The sequence below is a fragment of the Thermobia domestica genome, chromosome 2 (assembly GCF_964235325.1).
Source record: "Thermobia domestica chromosome 2, izTheDome1.hap1.1, whole genome shotgun sequence".
NCBI lineage: Eukaryota > Metazoa > Arthropoda > Insecta > Zygentoma > Lepismatidae > Thermobia > Thermobia domestica.
Window position 1 is genome coordinate 55605900 of NC_137455.1, and position 19086 is coordinate 55624985.

The following is a 19086-nucleotide window of genomic DNA, read 5'->3' on the forward strand; positions in this document are numbered from 1 at the left end:
GAATTGTAGTATGGTGGACCTCTTCGTAGCTAATTTGCTAGTGCTAATGCTTTCCATGCGCGTATTCCAGGTTCAATGATCAGTGGGTATATCACGCTAAAACCCTAATAGAACCCATATTTCACTTTCAGCAATACACTTTGTCTCATATAGCCTCAGAACTGCGTATACAATTAAACTATTAAATTAACTCCAGTACTATACAGTAGTTTACTTCCTTCCTTTGAATTAGAATTGTTCAATACCTCCTAACGGATAACCCAACACATAGCTGCACGAATGTATTAAATCCTACCGAAATTGAAACATTACAATTTCTCATTTGTTATTCAATACATACTGCTTTGACTGTCATTTTAAAAAAATATAACGTTCATTATCTTAACAATTAGGGTAAATTATTACTACAATATACGTATTTTGTTTGAAATTCATGAAATGCTATATTACCGTTTCACATCTCCGTGTTTAATTGCCACTTTATAACATGAACATCCTGAACATTGTGGTGGGAGCTACTACACTCATCTTTGCTATGTGAGGTCTCGAGTTGGATCACAAAACAAGTTAGATTCAAAGTCCGATGTTTCGCATAGTTCGCGTCTCATTTTAAGTGCATTCTGTTTCTTATACAAGTTCATAAGGTCTTAATGCATTACGTAAACACATATCCAGTGCCGTAACATAAGATTAATCTTATTCCTGAGCTCTCAACGGTGCATGCAATCTTTATTCGAGAAAACTAATCTTGCGTTCATTACGTTGAAATTTTATATTGATTAAAAATACTTGCGAAACATGGACATACATATTGTATAAGTATATAGGTAATTCGAGTTACCTGTATCTATTTTTTCTCACTCGCCAAAACAAGTGATTCTTAACTTTCTAGTTTTCTTTTGTATTAATTTTCGTAGTTTTGCTGCAACATGATGGATTGAATAGTCAAAAATATTTTTTTCGCTCTATGATTTTCATTAAATTTTGGATCCATTTTTACCCTACCTTACCTAGTAAAAATTATATATTTAGTCTTAGTTGAGGAACCGGTTTTTCGCTTCTGTAAAATTACGAAATTATGACTTGGTTTAGTTTACCTCCGAGGTCCAGGTATAATAAAATCATCACCATAATCATAATCAACCATTATCAATCCATTGCTAGATGAAGGTCTTTCCAAGTCTTCTCCACAACTATCTAAATTGGGCAATTCTTTTCCAGGTTACTCCTCAGTGGTTCTTGATTTCGTCACACCTTCTTGTATGCGGAGGTTTCCTAGGCTGTTTTTGTCTCGTGGTATCCAGTATAGAATTGTTTTCGTCCGTCAATCATAATTTCTTCTTGCAATACGTCCAACACTTTCCAGCTCATATTAAATCATTTCATTAGCACCATCAGTATTCATTTCTATATATTTGGGCTACAAATAGTTCAAATTCGCTACTTTCGGAGTACAGACACGCTACTTCTTAATCTTCAGATCTGGCAACACTGACTGAATGATTTAAATCAATACAATATGAGGACCCCCATTTGATCTACCGGCTAGCACTCTTGATATCGGTTCTCGTGGTCCCGAGTTCGATTTCCAGTAGGGGTAAAGTTGAACGACTGAAGTGGTTCGGATTCCACTATCATCATTAGCTCCACGTCTCCTTTAGCCGCCCTAGCATAACTGTGGGACGTTAAACTAAAACAAAACAAAACAAAAGTGAACACTGTGTATTACTAACTGTAAGTCCTTGAAAAAAAATGAAATGAAATCTTTAAGTTTAACGTCCCACGGTTATGCCGGTTAGGCTAAAGGAGACGGTGATAATGAGAAATGAGTGAAATGAAGAAAGTGGGAGGAAACGGGAGAACCCCGAGAAAACCCACGAGCACGGTGTTTGTCCACCACCAAGTCCACACGGCGCGAGCTGGGATCGAACCAGGGACCCTAAGCACCGGAGGTGAACGCTCTACCACTGAACCACCGCGTCCCCTGATACTGGACGTTTTACCTGATGCAGGTACCATGTCTTGGTGGTCACTGAAAACGGTGACCCATATGAACAATCTTTTGCAACAGCACTCTTTAGTTTTTAAAGATATGTCGAACGAGGTATCACTCACCCCATGTTTCCATTTACAATTTTGAAGTTGCGCCCTTCGCCCCCATCAATCGATGTGCCACATGACATTTTCTATTTGAGTTTATGTTCAACCGTTTTCATAATAGTGGTACTGCACGTTTTACTGTATCTGATAGAGGCAACATGTCTTGGCGGCCATTTTGAATACAGTGCCCGATATGAAAGATCTTTTGCCACAACGCTTTTTAGTTTTTCAAGATCTATCGAACGAGGTACCACTCACCCCTTGCTTCCATTTAAAATTAAAGTTGGGCCCCGGGAACCAATACAGGGCGGACCTGGGTGGCACAGAGAGAGAGAGAGAATTCTATTAGCATCAGCAGTGGATTTTGTTTCGGGAAAGGCTTGAGGAACGAGTAAGAAACATTTGCGTTGTACGTGCAATGCAAAAAATTATCACAAATTTATTTCGGGAGGGGTTTGAGCCCGATAACCACCCCCTAAATACACCACTGTACATCAGTCAACCGTTCTTATATTATCTAACACAGCAACGAAACAAACTTTGAGTGAAGGCAATTTTAGTATCTATCAATATCAATATTCGAGACGAGACCGAGACTTTCGAGACTGACCTAAGTCTCGTCTCGATTTATAGAGGTCTGTCTCGGTCTCGGTCTCGTCTCGGTATGTAAAAGTCCGTCTCGGTCTCGGTCTCGTCTCGGTATATAAAAGTCCGTCTCGGTCTCGGTTCCATCCCTAAAAAATATATTTCGATGAAGAGAAAAGTAGGGGAAAATCAAGAGTTAGAACCTTAATCCGAATCTTTCGTGCTTCCCCTAATTACCCCACTGTAACGATATGTACCCGAGTTTGTTCAGTAAGAACAAATGTTCGACTGACGTAAGTTGACTTGCATTCCGACGTATAGGTACGGTTTATAACAAAAATTTCGAATTTTTTGCCCAAATTTAAGGAGATTTTAATTTCCGTAGTTGGCAACACTGCGCGCAAGCCCATCCAATTGAGTCAACAATTAGGTATCCATCCGACGTATCTACCTGACAAGTCTTAAGGAGTCTCTCTACAACGAATGAAGCTACAGGGGAAAAGTAATAAAGAAAATTCGAAAATTCTGAATTTTTGACTGGGGTGAAATTTGAGAGGGAAATTAGACACACAGAAGAAAAAGAAACTAAAATGATAAACTATGGACCAACCATATTTGGCAAGAAATATATATATACCGATATCTTAATTAGTGACCATACAGGAGCGGATTAAAAAATTGACATATCCGTATGTGCCACTTTGGCCACCTGGGTCCGAAAGGGTTACGAGTGTACATTTAATTACATTTTTTGACTACTAACTTGTGTTGTAGTATTAATTATAGGCGGACTACAACAATGAAACGGGCAGTATAATTCGTTAATATTTGAATCAAATCAGCTTGTTTTAATCTATTTTAAATTAAATTGATATAATAAGCACAATTATGTCCAATAATGACAGAAAGAAAGGTTACCAATAAAACGGAAGTGGGAGAGGAGGTTCAATATGCAACGAACATTCAAGATGCGGATGCCGCTTGTCAGAAGGAGGATCCAGGTCCTAATTTGGACACATCTAGCAAGCCAAATGAAGCGCAATGTTCATATTGCCATAAGTGTTTTCTAAGCCAACGAGGTCTAGCCATACATACTAGTAGATGCCACCGCGAATCACTCAAGAAAAATCTATCTTCTTCCAATGCGAAAAGTGCCATTACCTATATTTCAAATATATTAACGCACGAAGCGATTGAGGAAAATTCAACGGACTCAACAGCTAAAATAGGCGAACTGTTAATATTTTTAAAGTCCCATATTCCTACACTCCGACGAGTTCCCCGAGGCGCCAGACCAGCTATGGCTCACTCCTTAAGTGAAGTTCTACAAAAGGTCACGAATACTAATAGTATTGATGCTTGGCTAGATCTTTTAATCTTCCCTTATGTGGTTCTCTGTATTCCTCCATATGCCGAAAAAGTTACCAACCTCACCACATGGGTGAAGCAAAGAATACGAAACTGGTCGGATAATCATCGAGAAGCTTTGTCAGCCGAATTAATTAAATTATACAAAGTTCGTGATTTGTCAAAATCCACATCATTCCACAGCAAGAACATTGAAAATAAACTATCGGACGGTGATGTTAGAGGAGTAGTAAGACTATTAACATCCGAAGACTCGATAGCAACTCCAGATAATTCATTGTTAGAAGCACTCAGAGCAAAACATCCAGCTCACTCACATTTATTAGCCATCCCTGAACCTCCAGAGGCATCAGAATCAGCAACTAGAGTATCATCAGCTGAATTATTGAAAGCAATTAAATCTTTTCCTTCTGGGTCCGCCGGTGGAATGGATAGCCTCAGAGCTTCAATTCTAAAAGATTTAGTTCTATCACACGATTATGAATCTAGAGACCAGCTTATCAATGTTATCAGAGAACTGTTACACCTCATTATATCGGGAAATGTACCTACAACATTGAGACCGATATTTTTCGGTGCGTCGTTACTTGCCCTTAAGAAAAAAAGCGGAGGAATTCGGCCAATAGCCGTGGGAAATATTTGGAGACGATTGTCGGCCAAAATAATATGCTACAAGATGCGCGAATCACTTATCGACATACTATATCCACACCAACTAGGAGTCTGTGTCCCATTTGGGGCGGAAGCAGCAGTACATGCAGCCCGCACATATTATTCTACTACGCACACCCAAGTGAAAGCATTTTTAAAAATCGATTTCAGAAATGCCTTCAATGAATTAAATCAAGATTCCATGTTGCTATCTGTTAAAAAGAATTTTCCAGCATATTTTTCGTACATCTCTCAATGCTATTCTCAACCAAGCAACCTATATATAGGAGATAACACTATTCTATCACAGCGAGGCGTTCAACAAGGTGATCCGTTAGGTCCAGCACTGTTTGCTATGACTCTCCAACCAATTGTTAATAACATAAACGCAGAGCTGAATGTCTGGTATTTGGATGATGGAACAATAGCTGGAAATACAGACGTAATACTACAAACATTAGACAACATTCGTACACACGCATCATCAATTGGCTTATCGCTAAATTGCTCCAAATGCGAAGTAGGATTCCTCGGTGCTACAGAAGAACAAATTAAGAACCTCTATGATATCTTTAATAAATCAGCACCTGGTATTCAGCTCCTTACACCAAGTAATGCAGAGCTTTTAGGTTCAGCTATCTCAACAGAGGCACGGAGCAAAATGTTACTAGACAAAACCTCCAAACTAGAATTTTTTATGTCACGACTTTCCAAGCTTTCAGCCCATTCTGCTTTTTATCTGTTAAGGGCTTCATTTGGAATGCCGAGATTATTTTATTTCCTCCGATGCTCTCCATCTTGGAAGGAAGATGCCCTATTGGAAAAGTATGACGATACTCTTAAAACTGGTCTGGAATCCATCCTCAATTGTTCTCTTAATAACAACTCGTGGATACAAGCTTCTTTACCAGTCAAAAATGGAGGCCTTGGAATCCGTCGCGCCACAGATATGGCTATTCCGTCTTTTTTAGCGTCTTTCTACGGTGCAAGTCAAATAGTTAGTTCACTTCTTCAATGGGATAACGACGAAATCACCAATCCAGATGTGATGGACTGCATAGCTAAATGGACAAATTTAGTTGGGTTAGACCCTCCGGCTCTCGAAAAACGTAACAATCAGTCGGCTTGGGACGAGCCCATCGTTAATTGCCATGCAGCTTCTTTATTGCAGACTACAAATAACATCGAAGATAAAGCCAGACTTTTAGCGGTCATGTCCCCAGAAAACGGAGCATGGCTTCAAGCTCTACCATCACCATCTCTGGGCCTACACCTATCCAATGAGAGCTTCCGAGTATCAGTTGCACTACGGTTGGGAGCAGATATATGTGAACCACACCACTGCCCCATTTGTAACACCTTTGTAGATAAAAAAAAGGATTACACGGTTTGTCGTGCAAAAGCAGCGCAGGCAGACATCCACGTCATTCAAGTGTAAATGATATAATATTAAGAGCATTAATATCAGCAGGGATCCCAGCAGTGAGGGAACAGATTGGATGCAGCCGATCTGACGGAAAAAGACCCGATGGTATGACATTAGTATCTTGGAAGAAAGGAAAGGCATTGATTTGGGACTTCACATGTTCAGACACCTATGCCCCCTCCAACCTACAATATGCCTCAGTACAAGCTGGACTCGTAGCTGCTCGAAGAGCGAAAGAAAAAAGGAATAAATATAGCAATCTACTCGATAACTATTGCTTTGTCGCAATAGCAATTGAGTCTAGCGGTTCTTGGGAAGGAGGCCTCAAATTTATAAAAGAAATCGGCCACCGTCTATCAATTAAATCAGGAGATAATCGAGCAAAAAGTTTCCTGATTCAACGCATAAGCATAGCCATTCAACGTGGGAACGTGTCGGCTATAATGGGAACGTTACCCACTAGTAAAGAGCTAGAAGAAGTCTTTCTTCTGTAATTGCGGAGAAGGGAGGTTAGGAGAAAAAACAAACATCATTGGTGCATCAATTTATGTAGCAACCGAGCAAGGAGTATGAAGAGACAGCTCACAGTCCATAAGTTTATATATATATATATATATAAAAACAGCATGAATGCTGTACCGTACGTCAAGACAGTGACATAACATGACAGGTTGGAGCCTTTGAAAGCAGAAGATTTAGTAGTACCTGCCGAACATCATGGGAACAAAGTACCGAAGAATAGATATTTACTGTTTCATTTGAAATTTTCATTATAACAGTTTTTTTAATAATCATTGTTATTTTACAATTCTTATGTAATTACTTATGGTTGTATCTAATTGCTTTCAAATCTCGATTATTGGATTAACTTATTTACATGAATGTAAACAGATGTTTTTAATACTTTATATTTTATTCAAATAAATATTTGATAATACTTATAATTGTAAGTTAATTGTAATAGATACTACAAAGTTTCAAAACCCTAATATTCATTTTGAAACACCCTGCATTACTTCAAATTATGTCATCCTATATTCATGTCTTGTATGTACACTCATGTCCAAGATTATTGTTGTATGTTTATAAATATGTTGTTGTAGGAATATAATTTGATAACGAATCCGCCTGGTATTTCTTATAATATTAGTATTGTATAATCGGCAAAGACATGTATGTGGAAAATTTCATGTCAAAACAGCAGTAAATAAGAACAATAAAACAAAAATAAAACTTTCTTTCCATTTAGTAACAGTTTCTTTTACTCTTTCTCATTTTCGTATTTATAATTCTATTCCTTTGAAATTTACAACAAACATACATTTTCCGATTATACACGTAATATTAAAAGTATCCTGCAAAATCATTATCAAATTATATTCTTACAAGAAGACAGTTATAGATATGCGACAATCATTGTGGACATGAATGTACATATCATCGGGCCGACCCCAGGCAATTTGTCGCCCGCGCAATGACGTAATTTGCCGCCTAAATCTTTCTCCAGAAAGAACAAATCTTAAAAGTCACGATTTTAAGTATGCTACTCCAGCATGAACAACGAAAGGGAGGGAAACTACACTCGCACTCAGAAAGGCTTAAATACTTACTACAAATACAATATTGTTGTGTCTGTTTTTTTCTTTAAATATTAATCTATTATGTTAGTGAAAGATAAAGCAAATACATCTGAAATATGGTAATCCTTTTTATAGAATTCAATATCGAGTTTCAATCTCAACATATCAGTTTGCAATTATAGTGCAGCTAGCTCTTTTACCTTTATTTCTTTATTTTCCTTCTACATCTGTTATTTTTTTTAAAGTGTTTCCACTTTCTATGATAACAATCTTATTTGCGACAAAGACAAGAGAAGCTTTCGTATCAGAACTTTGATAACTAACCAAAGGGGACAGGCATTCGAGAATTGAGTTCCTGCATTTGACAACAATGAAGCAATTTATTCTGGGATTTATTTTACCATTTGCTTTAGCAGTGATCATGTTACTTAAACTAATGCGACCTAAACATAATTTATGAATGTAGTATTCAAATAGAAGGTCAGCTTAGTCAGTGGTGCCCACCCCCTCATGTCCATGACGCACCCCCCCTCAATTGTCTATCCGTAGGTGTTCTTCCATGAAAAAAAATCTTTTCGATTAATTTTTACACACCCTCAAGCATTTTTATATAGATTTTTAATCCCCCCAAATATTTCAATGACGCAATTTGCGTCATAGCCCCCCTGGCTTAGTAAATTTAGCTACCATGATCTAGAGACCTGCACGGGCCGGGCTTGGGCGGGCCGACACTGTTATTTCTTTGGGCCGGCCGACACTGTTATTTCTTTGGGCCGGGCCGGGACTGGGCTGGCCGAAGATTTCTCTTCAGGTCGGGCCGGGCTGGGACCGATCAATTGCAATTCTTTAATAATTATCGACTTTCGTTAAACGATAATTGGAATAAAGTTAAACGTTGAAGAAGTGTGTCCGTGAAAAATGTTACAAAGGATGCAATAGCTATTTACAGTTTGTGTTGCTTAGCGGCTCCACTTTCACTATAGAGGATTGCAGGCATTATGCGGTAAATTGAGCTCTGACTTTGACCTTCACTGAACTCAAAATATAACAAGAAGGGGTGGGAATGTTTTGCCTGTCGCTAAACAATATTGCCATCTTCACTTTATGCTAAAGATCAATTAAGTTAGATTTTTGTTACAGGGAATGGAGTTTTTGTTCTCTCGATAATAGGCAAAGTTCTAGGAGGCAATGGTACCATTCGGGAAGCAAGCGTCAGGTTGTGACCCAGAGTTTAGAAAATGTTTCTGAGGGTTAGGTCAAATTTAGTACTAAATTTTGAGAAAGTTTGGGGATCGAGCTAATTTAAAAAAAAAAAAATATCGGGCCGGGCCGGGCTCGGGCCGAAAATCTCCAAAACTTTTCGGACCCGGGCTGGGCCGGGCCTAGGTACGTTCGGGCCGGATTGGGCTCGGGCCGAAAAATTCGGCCCGTGCAGGTCTCTACCATGATCATGAAGTCTATCTCCAACAAGAAATATTTATTTTAAATAAAACACTTATGACAGATATTGCAGCCCAGTGCAAATGCACGTGTTGCACATATGGTAGAGCCAGCAATGCATATCATATATCTAGTCGACAAATTATTTATATGATATTCAGAAAATATTAGTAGGCAAATTAGTATTAGTTTTTACCTTTAGACAAGTTATTTGCATTTTATACTGTTCGTGATATTATTTTCGTACTTATTAAAGGCCTACTTTCACGAAAAAAAAAAAATGTTCATTTATACTTTTATTTCTTCGTTGATATTAGTGAAACAGTACAGAAACACGGATTATTAGTAGGTACGCTACTCATATAAATTGTAAAATATTTGTACCGTATCAGTATCTAGTGTTTAATTTATGTTGCATTTTATGGTAATTACACCTACATAAAAATACTTCAGACTTAAATGACGTAAGATACATTACAAATGACTATTTGAAAAAAAACGAAATTTAGAAAAAAAAACGAACGGTTTTTTTTCTATTTACAACACTAGTTCGACCCCAGTTTGTACTAAATTAGCTTTGTGGTAGACAAACACGGTGTGCGTGGGGTTTTCTCAGGGTTCTCCCGTTTCCTCCCACTTTCTTCATTCCACCATTTCATTCATTTCTCATCATCACTGTCTTCCTTAGTCTCGGTGCACAATCGTGGGACGTTTAACTAAATATTTCATTTCATTTCATTTCAAAATTAAAAGCTTTGTAAGCCTACTCGCTTCTGAAATGAGAGAACTTAATTATAAAAGACTATACACTGAATAACGTGGGTGGCATCTTTGTTTGTCGAAAAGGCATGCAAACATTGTTATTTTGAAAAACAAAGATGGCAGCTACCCTATATTCTGTGTATAGTGTTCTATAGTTACGTCACCCATTTCAAAAGCGGACAGACTTACAAAACTAGTAATATTAAATTTTTGAAGTGAAGAAGGTATCTTTTTGCTGCATACGAGAAGAAAAATAAGTATGGAATAAGAAAGAAGTCAAGAAATAATCCCCAGTACTATTAATATACTGCCTTCCGTGCTGACAGGACAAACTCAATGAAATAAGAATTAAAAATCACAAGACACTACTCAAGTAAGTTAGAAAAAAGTATATTGAGCTGTATACCTTAATGTATTACAATAAAATACTCTTGACTGCCATGGATGTGAATAATTACGATTTCTTTAATATTTTGGCTGAATTTGCTAGCTTTACTCACGAAGATAAGATGGTCTTATTCTGAAAGCTTAATAAAAATAAATAAGAAAATAACATAAAATAAGAAAATTAAAAATAACAAAAAATCTTAAAGCTGTATTGTACGAATTGTAGAAATTCAACAAAGCTTATCGGGATTTTCAAGTTTTTTTTTTTTTTTTTTTTTTTCAGTTATAAAATCTTCCTTTCGCACTTCTTTCCTCCAAATTAATTAAAACAGACTCATTTTCTCTTCGTGATGATGCCCGACGATTTTCAGCCGAAATATTGAAGAATTCACAAACAGAAAATAGCAATAGTGAAGTAAAGAACGTTACTTTTCTTCACTCTTTTATATACCTTAAGTAACAGCCTTTTGACTTCTGTAATATGTAAAACCACTAAACCGTTCAAAACCGAGAAAGTGTTGCAACGAACTTACAACGACCAGATTCTGCAGCATGGACTGTTTGAACGAATGTTGAGTCTACTTCATCTTATCTCTAAGGTTAAAGGTCTTGGTCGTTGCTATGTTCGTGCAACCGCGGGAGCATTTTATGAAAACAAGAGGCATATATTATCACTAGCTAAGATTTTTGAAATCATATTACTATAGATCAGCAAATGGAATTCACTTAACGTACTCATATTTTTACGAAAGAAGAGTGGTAGATACGTAACTGTGCTGATACCTAACCATATAATGAAGATTTTTATTTAGAAAAATGAAATGAAATCTTTGAGTTTTATGTCCCACGGTTATGCCGGTTAGGCTAAAGGAGACGGTGATGATGAGAAATGAATGAAATGGTGGAATGACGAAAGTGGGAGGAAACCCCGAGAAAACCCACGAGCACGGTGTTTGTCCACCACAAAGTCCACACTGCGCGAGCTGGGATCGAACCAGGGACCCCAAGCACCGGAGGTGAGCGCTCTACCACTGAGCCACCGCGCCCCCCTGATTTTTATTTAGGTGATCTCAGAGTTACAAAACAAGAAAAAATGTATTAGACTAGAAAATAAAGTAAAGTGAATACGCATTTATAAGTTAATTATTCACTTATATAGTTAGTGGAGGCTTCTTTAAGAATTATTTGAAAGTCTAATGTTGATACGCCAGTATTTAGAATTATATCATAAGAACCACTAAGATGCTTCCCTAATTACAAATCTACTTTCAACAAAGTAAAGTTACCTGCACAACTGATCATTCGAACCTTTGAAAGGAACATTAACGCGATAGGAGATCAAATTGATGATGACAGGACCAAGGATTACAAAGAAAGAATGAAGCAAGAGAAAAATAGACAACGTAGAATGAAACAGAGAAACAAGAGAAGTACGTGATGTTATAATTTTTAAAGTAAAACCTGGTTAACAACTCACGAGAGCAATAATGTTTGCACAAAATGTTTCCCCAGTCTCGAATTTTCCTACCAGAGAAACCGTGAAAAAATATATTCGATTTTGTTCGATTTACAGCTTTTTTTCTTTTTATTTATTTTTATATGCCACTTAGTGTTTCCGTTATAGTTATGTTAATTAATGAGTCTAATTTCTGCCTTCTATCTCCGATTTTTTTTCCCTGCAACATCCAGGAAACACAAACCACAGAACGCCACTGCATCAGATCACTATTAAACTGTTAAATGAAATATAGATGTTCTAAATATGTATATAATTCTCATCTCTTTCATGATAATAAAAGCTTATACATTATGGCAATTAAATAATGATAACTAATTTTACAACAATAACAACTTACCTATTCTCTTTTCTGGAGGCCAGAGTGTGGGAGCAATATGTTCCATAAACTTTTCCATCGTTAGTACGCGGTGAAATTTCTGCAGAGGTTCTACTTGGAAATACGTATCAAAAGGTACTTGTCTCTGAAATTATGAATATAATTTCTAAAATTCTAGTTTATTAGTCTTGGACAATATTTTTCCTTAAAATTTTGAGTATTTGCATTACATAAATAATTATTGTAATTACTGAAACAGGTAAGTAACAAATATATTACTTCAATGTTTGCACTAATATAATTATAGTGATTGATTATCAATAAAAGAAAAAAAAGAATCGAAAGAGAAAAAAAAGACATAGAAATGGAATTTAAAAATTAACTTAACTAAAGCAAAGGTAATGTACTACTAAAATGCTTTAAAGCAGGGGCGTAAATAAGGGCCCCGCAGACCCCGCATTGCGGGAGGCCTCAAGCCATCAGGGGGCCCCAAATCATGAAGTGGGACGTAAAGAAGGGACCCCACTCCACTCTGTTTGCGGGGAGGCCCTCAAGCCTTTAGTTACGCCACTGCTTTAAAGATATATAAAGTATGTGTACATAGAGTAGATAAAACATTGACTGGCAAGACGAATTAGGTAATAACTAGATGTAAAACGATATAGAGTGCATTCCGAAGGCTAGATTGTATTCTTAAAAGCAAAGTTCTCAATACAGGGTTTGTCTGTTAACTAATTAGACTGGCCGCCGCGTGGCGCTCCCCGACGGGAATATAAGCAACGCACCAGGCGGTAGCTGCATCCGAGTTCTGATGCAGTGAGGATCATGCGTGGCGCAAAAGCTGTTTTCAGGCCCAGGTTTTTCGGTGGTTCAGTGAATTCAAGAACGCACAGGAGACCTTTGAAAACATGGGGCAATCTGGAAGCTCTTCAACGAGTAGTTTGGACAAAAATGTGACCAAAATGAAAAATCTGCACTACGACCGCTCTTTGAGTGTAAGAGTAATTACAGAAGACCTCAATATGTGCAAAACAATAGTTCACAAAATTCTAAAACTTGGAAGGTTTGTGCGAAATTAGTACCAAAAGTGTTGAGTAATCAACAAAAAACAACGACGAATTGACATTTCTCGTGATGTGAGTCTACCAGACTTTTTCTGTTCCCAAATCTCACGAAGAGCATTGAAAGGTCACCGTTTCGATTATGTTCCCGCATCCAACGGGCTGTAACAGAGTCTCTGAAAGGGGTTACGGCAGCTGACTTCCAGGGAGCCTCTGCAATATGGGAATCGCGTTGGCAGCGGTGTATCGACGCCCAAGGAGATTATTTTGAAGAATTTTAACAATATGTACAGATCGGATAAATAAATTCCTTTTTACCAGACTTAGTCTCATTACTTCACGAGCAAACCCTGTATGCTTTAGAAGTAAATAAAATAAGATAACATCTTATCAGTTTTCTATAGGAACTTTGAATGCACAAACAACCCAAAGTTTAAAAGTTATACAACAAATACCGGAGAAAGCATGCTGGAATAATTGGATGAGATAGGAAGATAAACGAATAGATTTGGTCTCAAAGGAAGGCAATGTGATTAAAGGTGCAAAGGAACAAAAGTGGGGATGAGTGGATCACCTAAGTCAAATAGATGAAAGACAGACAATAAATGAGGCGTTCCAGGTAGTAAGGACAAACTCAATAAAAATTCTGTACAATTTGAAACTAAGTAATTGTATTATATGTGTTCGAATAGTAATACCACACCGCGCTGTGGCAGCCAAGCTAGTTCTCGTGCCTATATGTATAGTTTGTAGAAGTCGTTCCTCTTTCCTTTAGAAAATACAGTTCCAAAATAAATGAACGATCATTTTGACCGCTCATAATAGTTATTCAGGAAATAAGCCTTTGCTGAGTCCGTCCTGACCACTCGAGTGCTTCAACATGGTGAATTAGATTCACAGAAATAAGAAACGACCTAAAAATGATCAAACGCAAGATGAATCAGGCGTTTCGTATGAATGAAGAAAAGCAACTGATAGAGGTCTGTGGAAGAAAATGTGAGAAGCCTTCATCCAGCAGATGATTAGTAGCGATTGAAGTGATTATTATAATTCAAAGTAATTTCTCAGGGTTCTCTCTTGAAGGCTAAATAAGAGTATAATGCTTCTGCTTCTGAAATGACGAAACAAAAAATTACAATACTTACTGATTTTGCTTCTCCATAACGATATTCGACCCATGGTGGTAAGACTAATGTCCTATTTAATCCTTTGGCAAATCCTAAAGCACCCAGAAAATGGTCAGCTTGATTTCCGAACCTTCCTGAAATCATAAAGGTTTAAAACTAAAATATTAACTTTTCAATACTAGGTTTAGTAGTGAACTGTAGAAAGGAAGACAGAAAGAAGCTTTTAGAAGTAACAATAAATAGCAGAGTGAAAATTGGTGTTAAAGAAACATTTGATCACTCTAGTAATGATGGTGACTAAGTAGTATATTTTGACCTTTACAAATTTTTCACTGACTTCTTTCTTTTCTTCTTCATTGATAATGTAAAGATATGCAAATAATTAAATTTAACCAATAAAATCATGAAATAATGTGCACAAAAATAAATCAGTAAATGAATTACAACCATGTTAAGACATTTCTATAAGGAATCAAGAACTACTACTCTGCAAATACAGGACAACATTCAGGAGTCTAAACAGCTGGTTGTCATTGAAAACCCGGGCACAGCGGTAGACCTAGTAACTCAACCACTGACGTGAACTGTGCTCTGTGGATGAGTGTATTCGCGTGAACAGAAGATTACGTTTAATATCAATTAAGCTGGGACTACCATATGGTGTTGTGCAGAACATTGTAGTTGATGTCGTCAAGTATAGAAAAGTGTGCGCGAAATGGGTGCCATAGACACTATCCGAGAACCATAAAACAACCAGAATGCCGACGTCGTTGAATATTCTATAACGTTACGCAGCGAAGAGGAACAATTTTCTTCACCGGGTACTGACTGATAATGAAACAATATTGCATCCGTTCACTCCATCAGGGAAGCAGGTATTTATGGGATGGAAGCATGCATCTTCTCCAAGGAAGAAGAAATTCAAAATAATTCTTTCGTCCAAGAAACTTTTGTACACTGTATTCTGAGACATATCAGGTGTGCTACTGATCAAGTATTTAGAACAAACCGTGAGTGCTAAAAGGTACTGCAGGGCACTTCTAAGGTTGCAGGATGTCATCACACGAAAACGTTCTGGTCTTCTTTGCCGTGGTGTGATTCTTCTGGATGATAATGTGAGACTCCATTCAACACAGAAAACCATCGAGTCTATCAGCGTTTACGCCGGGGTAAACTTGTCAATTTCTAATCTATGGCAAATATATTGTATATTTTAAATTAACTGAAGTATTGTCACAATTTATAATTGTGTATAAGAAATTATCAACTTAATTTTTTCTCATAAGCTTTTATTCTATAGGATGTTAGACTCTGATTTTAAAAGGGACGAGATTCAAGCATTCATTTTCATACCCTTTCAGGGATAATGCTGGTCCGCATATATAGGTAAAGGTGGGTTTAGAGTGGTCAGATGTCCTGCTTTTGGCCGGACAATCTGGCTTTTAGAGGTTTTGTCCCGTGTCCGGCGTAGTACTCGAGCCGGACGCCCATTTGTCCTACTTTTCAGTTGTCTCATTATAAATGTTGTTAGTTTGGTTGAGGATTGTAATGTTAAATCCATTGACATGGATGAACTTGACAAAGAATTCAAGGTGTTTCAAGAAGTAGCAACCTCAATATGTTCAAGAACTGTACAACTATTGAAGAAAGATATTTAAAACTTTCCGAACGTGCAAAATCACCAAGCGAAAAAGGTTTTGACAATTTGAAGGAAGTCGGTTAATATATATTCTTTTCATACAAAGTAGTAATGCTTAAGGCGAATGGGTATTTTCATTAATGAATGTTGCTTGGACAAAAGAACGCAACCAACTTAATATCTCCACAGTTAAGTCCGAGTTTCAAGTGTGTTTCAACTTTGAAGGAAAAAGTAAGAATGAAACGTGCAGTGACATATTTAAAGAATTCTTGCAGAACAAGCGTCTATTGAAAGCCGCTCGAGGAACACAGAAATATCAATGACGTAAGAATTGATACAACTGCTGCACAACTATCGTCTATTTTGTGCAAATTTGGGTTTTTTCACTTCTGTCTTCCCTGAGATATTTGATGGTGAAAATACACGATTTTCGAAAATTCGCAAAGTTTAAAAATTTCCCAAAAATCAACTATAAGGTTCTCGGATCTGAAACTTGTTTAGGACGTTGTTTACTAACTAGTCTCGATGTACACAAAGAAATTGAAAGGGAGTCTTATTTATATCGTTTCAAAATGTAATTCCAAAATGGCCATTTGTAGGTTTCCAGCCTCAATGTTCAGAGCTTTTTTCAACGTTTTAAAGTACGTCTCAATATGCACAGCACACAGAATGTTGTCCATTTCATTATCTTTGTAAATTGTAACTTTTTTTTCTTTTCTTTCTTTGTATATATTTATTTATATGCTGACAATGTCTATTGCGACAAATGTTGTTTAATGACAATAAATATTCTATTCTATTCTTTTCTATTCTTTCATTTGGTTTTGGTCTTAGCTCATTACCTCCAAAACCTAAAAAGTTACAGCGTTTATGGAATCCTCTGAAAAGTGCAAAATACGCTCAGGCGCCTATACACAACAGCCACCACAAACAAACCTGCGCAGCTAAAAAGTAAATGAATACCCGTTTTAAACTCTCTAAATGTGGTACAGTCAAATTTTAAAAAATTGTCAGCAACCTTTGATCTGGAAATTTGTTGATTTCATTTAGATTGACCCAATACTCAATTCACATAGTAATACCGAGCGAGCGAGTGAAGCCGGGTTAGTAACCAGGTTGATTGCTTTTTTTATTACGACTCAATTGCGATGCGGATCTTGCCCCTTTCAGGTCATCAATGATTTCTGTACATTTATAACCTAATATAGTAAACTTAATATAGTAAATGTTTATTTTTCTATAATATCTAGCTCAAATGAGGTTAAAAGCCTGAACATCTCCATGTATACGCACTGATTAGATATATTCCTAATAGTTCGAAAAAGAACACAGAAGAAAAATCTTCGGTGTAGAATAAGGTAAAATCTGTTAATTCACACACACACATACACACAAAAACGAGTGATGTTTCATAAAGTTACTGGGGGTAGCAAACATGTAGCCCATACATCATCCCATGCAGCATTAGAAAATTTGCTCAATCACCATACAAATATAAAGTCATGTGCACAATTTCGTTTAAGCACCCACCCACCATTACTAACGCGTCCGTTGTGGGACAAGCTTCGCCCTGTCATACCGTCTGATAGTGACCATTCAATGTCCAGCTAGTGCGTAAAATTATTTTCTTTAGTGACATCATACATTTTCTTATTCATAAAAGGAAATTAATGCTTTCTACATCTCTAGAATCAACCCGATAACCTTTCCACGAATGTCTTACCCATGCATGGACAATAGAGGATATATCCATTAGGATCTATATCATAAGTTGTAGCAATACTGTTTGTTATGTAACATAATACAAAAAACACAACGAACTGAGAAATCATTTTTGTACTGGAGTACTTATGACACGTGAAAGTACAAGGCACTCTCCAACAAGTCTTTAACCCCTCAATTTCCCACCACAAATAGTCGTCATTTGTTTAGGCAATGTTGTAAGCTCGTTGTATAACTTCAGCACCAAACATAAAAAATGTAGAACTGTATATAACTTCTTAATAACTCAGATCAGCGTGATGCTAGCTGTGTACATACAAAACGTATTATCTATTCCAAGACATAATATATTTTGGGAGTTACGAGAATTAATAAGTGCTTGCATAATTTTATATTTTATAAATTAAAATCAATCAATTTGAATTGGCAACATTGAATAAAAAAGTGTTTTGTCACCGGACGTTCGTGAATTTGCAAGTGGTGATGATGAATGATGACTGATATTTGTTTATAACTGGAAATTAGTCTTGGTTAACTGATAAATGGGCTTTGTAAGTTTAACGTGTATATAGTAGTAGGATAAAAATTTTCTTTTATTGTGTCTATGTAGATGATAAAAAATTCTGATTAAAATACTGATGTTATAATGAACTGCGGGGTGCTATTGGGGATTTTAATTTGTTGCTAAAATAGTAATAAGCAATATTCATAAACCAATTGGAATTTTCTGATCATTAGTAAGTGCAGGCCAAGTTTAGGAACACCATTCAAAATAGTTGTTGAAAAATTCTGTAATTATTTTCTCATCCTGTAAAATATTTGCGGTGGGCGATGACTATACACTACTAAGCATAGATTAAGTTCAAGGGAGACCAGAAATAATTGTTGAGAAAAGGTGCTTATTGTGAATCCGGATCGACTTATTTATAAAACTGACCGAAGAAATTTGTGATAGTATTTTAATAAAACAGTGTGTAAATGACCGAAACGTGTTGTGTTCTTACCTGTAAGATGAGTATCTACGTAGAAATACATTAATAAAAGTCTGACATGTTAAAACAGGGATTCCTCCACAAGGTAGCCGTTAAACACAGTATATAAAATAAAATTGGCTTAAGTTTAGAGTTGCCCCTCCAGTCTGAAGGTGCCCTTGGACTTGGCAACATACAAAAAACAGTGCGCAAAGTATTAAAAATTTTTACATTTCACTTGACTTCAGTACTCCGTGGGCTTCACAAAAATTTAAAAGGTTTTCTTCATTATTCTTGCGCATCCTGTTACACCTGTTCGCCATATTTTACAAGCACCATGCTGCTGAAACCTTCCGTGAATGCTTCCGCATCCGGCAAATAGTACTAACTTCCACATATCTTTTCTCGCATTAAACATAACTATCCTGCCGA

General features: G+C 36.8%; 1 protein-coding gene across 2 annotated transcripts in view; it reads right to left on the bottom strand.

The window, feature by feature from the left end:
- Positions 1-17891, bottom strand: part of O-fut1 (O-fucosyltransferase 1) — a 44231-nt gene extending 26340 nt beyond the window's left edge. For both annotated transcript variants that reach the window (XM_081741563.1, XM_081741560.1), the window contains exons 1-3: positions 17685-17891; positions 14341-14456; positions 12156-12279 (exon numbers count right to left, since the gene is read on the bottom strand). In XM_081741563.1, the coding sequence (XP_081597689.1) occupies positions 12156-12279; positions 14341-14456; positions 17685-17793 (349 nt within the window). In that variant the 5' untranslated portion in view covers positions 17794-17891. The remainder of the gene's footprint in view (positions 1-12155; positions 12280-14340; positions 14457-17684) is intronic.
- Positions 17892-19086: the final 1195 nt, after the last annotated feature.